At 35.5% G+C, this 12052-nt stretch overlaps 1 protein-coding gene across 2 annotated transcripts in view; it reads right to left on the minus strand.

Annotated features, from left to right (window-relative positions):
• Window positions 1-252: 252 nt before the first annotated feature.
• Window positions 253-12052, minus strand: part of LOC126248236 (forkhead box protein N4) — an 85119-nt gene continuing 73319 nt past the window's right edge. Inside the window, exon 8 of one of the 2 annotated variants that reach the window (XM_049949070.1) lies at window positions 253-2627. In XM_049949070.1, the coding sequence (XP_049805027.1) occupies window positions 2400-2627 (228 nt within the window). In that variant the 3' untranslated portion in view covers window positions 253-2399. The remainder of the gene's footprint in view (window positions 2628-12052) is intronic. The other variant, XM_049949071.1, reaches the window with a different exon arrangement.

Below are 12052 nucleotides of genomic sequence, written 5' to 3' on the forward strand. Positions count from 1 at the left end.
GACCACATAATTCATGATGCGCAAGGACACGAATGGGTGTGTCACGCACGACTGTCCTTCAGATATAAAACCCAATAAATCAAGAACGAAATGAGGTTTTGTTCTACTCTCAATTTTAAATAAAATTTAGATATCTTATCTACATTTCATTCATTGCAATGTATGAGGTAAAATCAACCATATTTGTTCACCTACAAAAACCTTTAAAATTTTGCAGGATGTTTCACCCAATCTTATGCAGCACAGTAACTATGATGGGTAATGACAAAAAATTCAGTCCTTTATGGAGTGAAGATATCAGACTGTAAGATGTGCAAAAATCAATTTTTTTCGTCAATTAGTTTTCAAAAAATTGGATGATAAGTATCTCATATCAGTTGGAGTGCTGTTTCTCAGGACAGGTGTGAGCCTTTGGCCAGCAGTACAGCCATAACAAAAGCAGCCTCAGCACAGAATGCAAAGAGCTCATCTGCAGCAGTGAAAGGGTTAAGGGTTTTCTGCAGAATAATAATTTTGTAAAAGACAGCTATCCATACAGGTGGTTTCTGAAAAATCCACACCAACCATTTTCCCACATACACTGTTCCCATTTTATGAGCCCTTTTGGAGACCATAAATCGATGTTTTACTATATTATGTGTGAATTCAACCTTCTTTCTGAACTCCCCATGGGTCATTTAAACATACTGGTTAGCTACTTATGGCAGATTACACAGATATTTCCATTTGTTTACTTTTATAGGTGTGTATCCCTAAACCCCAATTTCCTGCTATACTGTTACTTAACCCAAGTTTATACCAACAAATGAAACAGCAAAAGCTATGCATTTTGTCACTATCTTGAATCATCACATAAGTCATTAACAGCATGATGAAGCTGGAAACTATGTTGAATACAAGGACATATTAAATTAATGAAAGCTTTTAATACAGAGTGATCATCAGGAAACAGGTAATCAATCATCTTTATAATGGATGAGCTTTTAAAATACTTAATTTGTTTTCCTGGCACTAAACTCCATGAGCCGCATTTTTCGCAACACCACTTTTATAACATTATCACAAACAAGAGAATGATTTCAAAGACAGACTGAATTTAGATTAATATCCAGCATACAAACACTACACACACAACTTCCCTTAGCATATTAGTTGTAAAACTTTAAAAACTCATCATGTTTATTTCCCATCGTCACTTTTTTAGTACCATTCAGCCAACTTGGAACTTAACAGTTGGAAATTCAAGAAAACCATAAAACACACAGGATTTCTCACTAAAACCATAAAACACAGGAATCCTCTAAGTGATGCTTTGATGATATAACCACACACGTATAGGCACACTAATTATGTCTAATACTTATAATTGCAAAAAACAAAATTCCACTGCTACTCTAAAATTCGTTTTGCTCATAGCTACATATTTTGTACTGCCACAAATAATTGTCAGATAGCTTTTGTATGATAATGAAAGAGACACTGCTTCACAACCTATCTACATATTGAAAATATGAAAGTCACCATCATAGCACAAGATACAAGTAACTATTTATGGATACTAATCTATAAAATTTGTACATTTTTACTGGAAGGCAGAACACTGTAAAATATATTACTACAGAACATTTCCAATATTACTTACAAATACTCAAACATACTCGTGCAGCTGCAATTTCACTTCTAAGAACGTTTCTACTCAAGCATGCACCCCTATGATTTCTAGACTGGACACCACAGAGGCCTCTGAATAAAGTTGCACAACTTTACTGTAAAACTATTCAGTAGACATGTGTAAATACTGGCAGTTTCACTATTTACAAAAATCATTTGAAAGGAAAAATCTTACAACTATGCATATAAATTGTAAATTGTTCAGCCACGAGAATGTAATTTCCCTGGCCAGTAAACCTTGCTCATAGTATATGTTGCACCAAAACACATTTACATCAATATGTTTTAAAAAAGTAACATTTATGTCACATTTAAAAATAAAAAATATATGTATATAAAACTATGTACATCTGATGTACTTTTAGCACAACTTTGTCCAATAAAGATTATACTCACCTGCCATTAAAGAGGCTGTAAATTCTCTTATAACACCAGAATTATCACACAGTTGCTCAGAATTGGATTCTCAACATTATTAAATACCTTACAAAAAAGCAAATGCTGCAACATTGTAACTGAATATTTTAAGAGCACGATTTAACATACCTAAGAGAATAATAAACAAAAATATATGTTTGTAAAACACACCACATTGTATGTGCTACTGTTATTATAAATATGTATTCAGTGCTGTACAAGTATCAAAACTTCACAATTTGTGTCAGACCTACAAGATAGTAACACTGGCATGGGAAACATTACAGTATGACACTATGAAACTGTTCTCTTCATGGGTTTTCAAGTTTGACTAATGCAGCTGAAGCAGTCCTCAGGAATTGTGGTTCCTTCTGCCTCGAGGAGCCACTATCAGATAGCTGCCGGTAAATGTAGTTACCTTGGACAGTGCTACGACTTCGTTTTGGTGAAGGTGCAATCTCGATATTATCAGGTGCTATTGTAATTCCAATATTTAATTTGTCATCGCGTTCAAATTCTTCATACATTCCTTCGGCTACCTGTAACCAATGTCACTTGTATGAAACTAAATACAAATGATTATCTTACTTACTATGAGAAAAATTAAAATGAATAGGTTATCTAGATGGAATGAATACATCAAAGCAAAATTCTACTGAGTAACCAAAAATATTGTGAAACGGAACTGCTGGCCAATATTTCCCATCAGGAGGTGAGATGCTCAATATTACAGACAGATACATATATAAGTAGAAGTGTCAACACTATCCTAGCTTTGGAACTATTAGTTCTTTCCACAGGGAGTGGAGTGGGATATGTTGCGGAATGTTTAAAATGAAGGTCAGGTCACTCAGACCCCAGGGATAAGAAATCCACATGCAATGAGGATGAAGGTAACTAATTAGTGTCCAAAGCCATGACAATGTTCCACCTTCACATTACAGAAAATATGAAGATAAAATATTAAATGAAAAACTTGAAAGTGAATCAGTGAATTTCTTCAGATGTTTCGATAATATACTTAAATAAAAATAGTAAAACATAGAAATAAGCACAATTGTAAAATCAGTATAAGTAATTCATGAGCCAAATTGTAAAGATAAATTAACCTCTGTACAAGAGCATATCATAATCTGTGGAAGACCTATAATGTTATCTCTGTGAACTACCTATAAGAAGATCTTTGTAACTGTTTTGTTTATATAAGATATTTTCGATGTGTAAAATGTACAAGTTGTGTGTGATGTTAAGTGTGTGTGACTCTCTACACAAATGGACCATTAGAAAATTGTAAGTACAAATTGTTCTCAAACTTTAGCCACTAACCTCACAGAAAATATTGATACCCAGCTAAAAATCGTGTTTCTTATGTATTACAGTAAAAGTCAACAAAATGAAGCAGACTCACACACACTGACAACATCAAAAGAAATGGCTTAACACACATCAAAAAAACGCACTTGAAAATGGGAATTATTTCTCGAAACGCGTCGTGCAAATAGTAAAATAAAGAAAATCGTGACTGGTAGCAGAAGATTTATTTATTTATAAACAAACCTATTATGACGAGAGATGACACATGCAGCTGTTGTACAATGGGCACTAGGATTGTTTTAATACTTACTTTACTTATCTTTAGAAAAACATGTCTTCACACCTTCCTAAAGTACATGCACTTATGCATCTGTTGATGAAAATCTTTGTGTTACACTTATTTCACGTCTTTTTCAGCACTAGTCTTATGCACAAACAGCTACTTTTGAGAGACAAATAAGATGATCGGAAATGATTTCAGGAAAAGGAAGAAACCACAGAGCTTGACAGGAAATATCAGAACCAGAGATTTAGATTTTTCTGGACAGTGAGTTAGTTTGTTATCATCATTCTTGGTGCATTCAAAAAAGACTGGACGATAAACTCCTTAGTACAAATCTGAAGTTGCAATCTTGCCTTCTTCAACAACAACAAAAACAGTAAATTGACCACTGGAAGCCAAACCTGACACTAAAGTTACTGACTTATTGACTATCCTGCCTAAAAAAACTGACTTTCTGATTTGGACACAGTAAAATGACTAGCCACCGACTCACATTTATCACTATGAATGAACAAGGAGCAGCATTTTTCTTTTTTAAATCAGGCCTCTACTATCCCTGATGCCAGTCATCTCACAGTTATTTATTATTTTAATTGTAATCAACATATAAAACTATTACAATATTACATACAATAATAATGAAAAATAATAAGGAAAATCATTGCACTTTATTATAGTAATACTGACATGTTTCTATTCAGCACAAATAGATCAAAAACTAGGAAAATGCTTTAAAGCAAAGCTGCACAGTACCATTTTCAGAGTAACACAAAAAGTTCACAACTTTTAATTTCTAAATGTAATGTAGAACGTCATCTAGCTTTCTTTACAAAATTAGGTCATTATGTATCACCTTGTTTTTGCTTCTTTCCTTTCCTATGTTTTTAATTTTCTTGACTCCCTCACTTTTGTAACAATCTCCAACACTGCTTGGGACTTACTTCTTTGAAGCATTTGTCTACATCATCCAATAATCCATCAACAAACGATCTTTTGTCCTATCCTCGTCTTTCATTTCCTTCAGTGCCTGCTCACCATGTTCAGTATTTACTTTTTTCTTTTTAAAACTTGCTATCATTTCGCTCTTCCCTGTCTTTGTTTTTTTCAGTCACTATTTTGTCATCTTCACAGTAATGTTTGCATCCGACATGTTTGTGAATTGAAGTAGTTGACAAATGATAATTAGAAAGTGAGACTTCCCTCAAAACATTCACCACAACATCTCTAACAGTCAAATGAGCCTACAATGTTCTTTCTCATAGTGGCATCTTCACTCAAGACGTTCCCCAACATGGGAATCTTTTCTACAACCGCACTGGTACGCGAAAGATCAAGTGCAGCATTCATAATCTTCATAACAGTAGGGTCGGTCTCTCTCTCTCTCTCTCTCTCTGTCTGTCTCTGTCTCCCTCCCCAGAGGATCAGTAGCAGCTGGAGATATTGGAAGCTGGGTGTTGCACCAAAGTTTTAATGTTGCATTTTTATATGAGATGCTTACATGGAAGAAAATTCTTTACCTTGGCACCTTATATTCTAAACACCATTAGAATTCATGGTGTACAAAGGTTACAAAATACAATTTTTAACTCCAATTTACAATCCCAGAAAACGTTGAGAGATATATCTATGATTAAAAATATTTGTGGCAAAGAGCATGCTGGGAGTTATCGAATATCTAGTAAAACTATAATATTACATGATGAGCTACATTTCCTGTAGACCTAAAATACACCTGTCATTTAGAAGACTAGAAATAAGAGGCAAATTATATAAGTACGCTTATTTTTACCTCACTTGTACTGAAAATTTGCCCTCCTGCTTTTCACTGATACAAACTAGTAAGTTATCCACTGACTGAAGTCTGGTATCTCAGTCACAAGATCGCTTTTCAATGGGAAAGCTAACATTCTTCCATGGCTTATAGATTTGCGTAACAATGATTTTATTTTTCAAAGTTGAGAAACACCTTTCTGTTTTGATCTATATTTATGAGGAAATGTCTTCTCTGGGCTGCTGCATATTATAAACTCTGCTAGACTAACAGCCCCAGAGAGTAGTCTAAATCCTTGTGTTAGTTCATTATGTAGTTTCAGCTTATAAAAAAACACACACCTGAACACACTTCATTTAAGATATCGTCAGGAAATTAAGAAAAGTACAAAAGAAACTTTTCTGGAAGAAACAATGATGAAGCTACAAGATGGTCGAGACACTAAAACCATCTTTAGCCTCAGAAATTATCACATCACACACCACCTTTGCTTCTTGTTTCCACTCAGTCTTGTCCAGTTTCTTTTCCTTCATTAACCAATCAGTAGATTCGTTACCACTGGTGATGTCAATTTCTTCTCAGATTTTAATAATATTTTTTTTTTTTAATGCTGAAATGGTCTTATGGGCAGAGCACGCATTTAATGTCTCTATGCTGCAGCTGACTGAAGAGCGCTTCGACTAATACCACGACTTTACCAATGACTTCAAATCAATAATTAAAGCTAAAATTGGAAAAAAAATTTTATGACCTGGAGCCTGAAAAACTGTAGTTTCACTCATCATCGAGTACCCTTCCAATATGCAATTCATACACTCAATTGTACCTTTCTTGCAGTCATGAACTGTCTTTACAGATTGAGATTGAAAATTCCACCTACTAGGAAACGATCGAAGCAGATGCTTTCTCACCACCTCATCAAGGATTGCAGTCCGCTGTGGGCTGTTTGAGAAGAATGCACATATTCGCTGAAAAAAAAAATTATGTTGCGGTTGATTGATACCACTTTGTTCATTATAAGATTAACTTGATGGGTGTAGCATCAAACATATTCTGCATTAGGATAGAATCTTTTCACAATAGATAGTGAATCAGCAATAAGGGATGCCCCACCTATGCAGATAATTTTTGGGGTGTTTCATTTATTTTTTGTTTGTCTAATTCCTCTAGCAAACCTCCAGCTAGAATGCAGACACTGTATTGGGGAGTGTTTCGATTTGTGGCTGCATAACATAATGGTAGAGGCTGGATCTGAACTGCCAGTGCCAACCACAGCAAACAATTGCGCTGTAGGCACTACCAAATGATTTGTGTACTCCAATTTGCTTTCTATTGTGAACTGCTTGTTCTCTTCTTCTTTCGAAATGAGTGAAGAGACTAATTCTGGTGGGTAAAGGGATTTGAATGCGACTCTCATCACAACAAAAGAAATCAGTGATCCCTATGACCGTTATGTCAGTTCTACTTTCATGGACGCAAAGAATGCGGTTTTAGGATGGCAACCCTTCAAGAGGGAAGCAGAGCTTATTCCCCTGCACCACTTCTCAATCCTCAGGCCGTCTAAGTTCTCATTTGTTTACAGTCGCGGTCGATTGCAAGAGTATACTGTTCGCATAATAACATCAGTGTCATGTTTGGAAAGGTAGACAAACTCCAGAACCTTTCTACTGGTTTACCTCTCAATGTGTCACAGTTACAACAGCCATCTGTAATACGTTTGATATATTTCTCGTTTCATCTGCTATAACAGCTAAAAATTTGAATTCCCTAGTTTGCTTGGAAATTTCTTCATGACGTAACTCCAACATAATTTGCAAAAACCATTTTGAGATGTTTTACATGTTCCTTTGAGAACAGTTGCCTTATCCTAGTGCTGTATCCAATTCAGCATTAATTTTAATCAGTCCTCTACAAACACATCAGGGTTTGATGACTGTTCAGTTTCATCACGACCCCTTACGGGCAATCAAAGGAGCCACAGAAACACAATTTATTAAAATATTAATCACATACACATTACGCCAAAGTCCTTCGTTAAACTCCAAGATTTTTCTTCCATATGCACTATCCAACTGTACATCTACACTGATAGTTCCAAAAAGTGCCAGTCTTAAACAATTTCGTATGTGAACAGCTGAAGATTCATGCTTATTCACTTTGGTACTCAAGATTATTTATGGCTGCAACTTTGAATTTCGTCCACGAGGATTCCCCACCAAACAACATGCATCGGATGCAGAATAATGCATTTTTAACTTTACAACCACATAACCAATCACTGCTTTTATAAATGTCCGTCTAAATGTTCTCTTAAACTGCTGATTTCCAGCATTAATATTTTGCACAATATTTAAAATGATAATGGAATTCCTAGTCTCTTTCCAGCAAGCTTCTCCTCATCAGTTAGATGGAAAAAGTCTATACCTTAGAAATTATTTACATTATTCATTTTCACTCACACTTCACAACCTAGAAACTATGTGACGAGCTAGTTCTCACTGTTAAGAATGTATCGGATACAGAAACTCATAGAAAACTGCGGAATCCAGAGTCAAAACAATCACAATGAACCACCACAACATCTATGCACAAGGTTCTCATAAATAATACTCACAGACGTGGTAAACATAAACATTACATCTGGCACAGCACCAGCAATCGCAATAATCTAGTCACCTTACCAAATGTCACAATCTTAGCATTAAATCTAAGCTCTATTTTCGATTAACAAAAATATAAAAGGGCCATTCCATTCCACATTGTCTAATTTTGGAAAAATTTCCTGCATGACCATCACAGATTTTGTTAAAACTCATGGTTCCAATGAATGTCACTAAAGTTGTACTTTTGCCAATTCAATACTTCTGGAAATTCAGTCATTTGTTTGACCCCATAGCGCAGTTACCAACAGTGCTTCCATGAATTCCCGTTCAAGGTCACGAGCTTCGCGTGTATATAAGTAGTTACAGTCATAGCCGACGTCAGTCGGCGAGCAGCAGCGCGTGCAACTGCATGTTCCGAGATGCCTCGCTGCAGCAGAAGATATCGACGTTCCCGTCAAACTGTTTATAAGGCCATAGAAGATCTGGAAGTAAGAGTTGCTAACAAAGGATCACAAGTTATTTTGCAAGGTCCATCAGTTTTTTGTGGGTGTAGTATTAATTTTACACTTACGCAATTAGACGCAGCTCAAGCTGGCAATGGTTGGATTACAGTTGCTGTTGTTCGTTTTGATGGTAATAAAGTGAAAAATGTTACTTGTTTGGAAGCATTTAATGCAAGAGATGTTATTGCTTACCGTACTTTTCATGTTGGAGAAGTGTATAATAAAGATTTGGGACTGTCATACTTTGTATCTAACCAGTCATTTTATTTAAGAACAAGAAATCATCGTAAAATAAGTGAACAAGAGAGTGTGTGTATATGGATGAAAGGTGCTGGAAGATGTGCTAAAGTGCAAGTGACTGGAGATGTAACACATTATTATAGAAATTGAAATAAATAATTTTTTTAATTATTAACTTCTTTTATTTCAAAACCTAATTTAATAATTATTCTAATCGGCAATATTTTCTAAAAAGAAACAAAACTAAGCCATCTCATACACCGTTTCGCTCTCTCTTATGCGAAACAACAACAACAACAACAACAACAACAACAACAATAATAATAATAATTCCTGATCAATTATAATATGGATCATTTGATGCAAAGTCGGCTATCAAAAACAGATTCTCAAAACAATGTGAAGTTTAGCTTTCTTTATTTCCGAAAGTAACTGGAGCATAAACATGAAACTTTGCATGTATGAACTTATCAATATAAGGTCTTAGAACATAAAACTTCATTCACCAATTGATTCCCAATAGTTTAAAAATTAAGGGCAAACTGGATGATTTTCTAAAAATGTCAGAAACGGCTATTTTTGGTCCACTTTTGCAAAAAAAAAAAAAAAAAAAAAAAAAAAAAAAACTTCGGGAAACACTTTTAAACCATTTTCATTAGAAAGACCATGTTCTAAAACACCTAAAAACTAGATCTGATTTTGCAATGCAAGCATATAAAGCTCTAAAGAACAGCAAGATGGAAGTTTTTGAAAATGGGCCCATTTATGTTCTACAATTGTTCAGTACTCTCTGTGGAAGGTAACATCAGAAGTCCTCGTGACTAGGAAATGAGGTCGAGTGAGAAAAACTACAAATATAGGTAGTCTTTGTTTTTTAGACATCTCTACAAAATTCATTTTGTAAAGAATAAAGTGTGATACAGAAACCAATGAAGAGAATAGTTTTCTCTATTTTTTGTGGCTTTAATAATAATCTGTGGTAGACACATTTGAGAGGTGTAATTTTGGGTTCTGTCTTATCAAAATTTCTTCCCAAACATTCTCATCAGTGACATCCTCTGGCTGGCAGTAGAGTTTTCCTCATGATATTTTACGGCAAATAAATGAAACCAGTAAAAAATTAACATAGCTTCAAATAAACATAAGCTTAAGACCCTTCAAGAGACCACTTATACCTTTGGCCTCAGACACCTACAGAAATGTATCATCAGGCTTGGGATTCAGTGTAAAGAAACCCTTATGAGGCTGGGGAACCTGTGATAAGGAAACTCACCTGAGGCTGCTGTTGCACAGCCATCAGGTGTGGCCCCTATTGCAATGGGGACACTGGTTTTCTCATTTTAAATGTGTGTTTACAGCCATGCACCTTGCACCAAGTTGCCATGTGACTGTGCTTGCCCCACACACAAATAGAGGCACATGTGTAGGTTGCATGCCTCTTCCTCAACATGTGCATGTGAGCAAGTCCATTCACACCTGTGTGCACATTGGGCACCTCCACTTCCGTGTGATGCAAGCTACAAATGCATGGCAACTAGCCGCAGGGTGCAAAATTGTAAACGCGCCTTCAAAGGAACCAACAGTGCTTAAGCCACCATGGAGTATAGCAGCAATTTATACATTTTTTCATCAGTACACTAATGTTGCACTTAAACCGCAAACTACGCTAACACAGAGTTACACACCACCTTAAATTGCAATTAAACTAGCAGGTGAATAGCATTCCAACAATAAAAAGACATACGAATAATTTTATATAACATGAATCCATTCCAAAAAAGGCAGGAAGACAGCTATGAATGTCACCAAAATTTACACTACTGTATTTATCCGATTATAAGATGAGGTTTAGCCCAAACTCGTAATTAGGAAAATACGGGGTCATCTTATATCCCCAGATTAAACTACTGCTCCTAACGTCAACATTTTTACTTCTTTTAGTAGATTGATACAGTGGCTGTCTAACATTTGCTGATGAAACTTTGGCTACTGAGGGCACATGCAGATTTATTTTGAAGAACTTGGAAGGTTAGTTTGTGCACAAGACACCCAGCCCGAACAGGCTCAAGATTTCCCAATACACAGTAGCGTTCAATACAGCATCGACCTCCCTGAACAATAGTGATATTTGAATGACATGTCGCTCGTACAAGAGACACACGAGAAACTATTAACTAGTCACTACAGCACTCTATAGCTCTGATTAAAATTTGAAAGTTTTGTAACATGCAGGACTTAGCATTAAATTCTATCATCTCACAAACTCTTGCCATATTTCAACAGGTTTACAATAAAAGTTCTCGTACATGTGTGGATATTGTATACAAATACTTATGCTGATTTTTAAGTAAATATAACACTGAAAGGCAAAAACGTTGTCCTTCAAAAAACATTACTTGATTGGGAATCCCAGGTCAATAATTTATTTGGTTATGAGATACTGCAATGATTTACCAAGTACGTTGAAAATGAGAAATTGGATTGCTGTTCATGTATTATAATACAGGGTAAAAAAGGCCACCTGCTTTTTAATCAGCTTTAGAACAAGACGGTGACATGTAGATGAAAGAAGAAGAAAAATTTAGTATAGAATTAAGGTTTAAAAAAATGGAATAAATCATATTAAACTGACTGTAATAGTTATTGCGAGAATAAATTACAGTGGCAAGACCCGTCGTGGAGATAATACTGACTAAATTGTGGGACGAGCAAGAGTTTCAGAATTGGACTGAATCATGATAGCGATGTTTTAATTATGTATTAGTTTGTGTCACATATAACATGCATTGTAGAAGATGATGCCGCACGCGTTTCATAGTTTCTGAAAGTTTAGCAGGTGAACAGTGACACTACCTTGGCAGAGAACTAAGGTAAGAGGGAAAGTGAGAGGTGAGTGGGTAGCAAATTTCATTGTGCTGCCAACCAAGGGAACCTATACCACGTACCATGGTGTTTTATAAATATCTACCATGTTTAAATCAGTTTGCTTGAATCTATTTGAACTGACTTTAAAACTGGATGAATACCCAATAGTATATATTTCTGCAGGAGACTGTAAAAATCTGGATGGTGGTCAGTGGCATACTTATGTGTTTCCAGCAGCAATGTTATCGACACTCAATGTAAGATATGGCAGGAATGAAAGCGGGTGTGCCAGCTGCTAGTTCTACACAGCCCATCGAGCAGTGGGCAGACGATATGTTGGATGCAAGAAACATTGTAACTGTCTCATGTGAGTAATGAAATGAAA

Source organism: Schistocerca nitens, chromosome 3, assembly GCF_023898315.1.
Source record: "Schistocerca nitens isolate TAMUIC-IGC-003100 chromosome 3, iqSchNite1.1, whole genome shotgun sequence".
NCBI lineage: Eukaryota > Metazoa > Arthropoda > Insecta > Orthoptera > Acrididae > Schistocerca > Schistocerca nitens.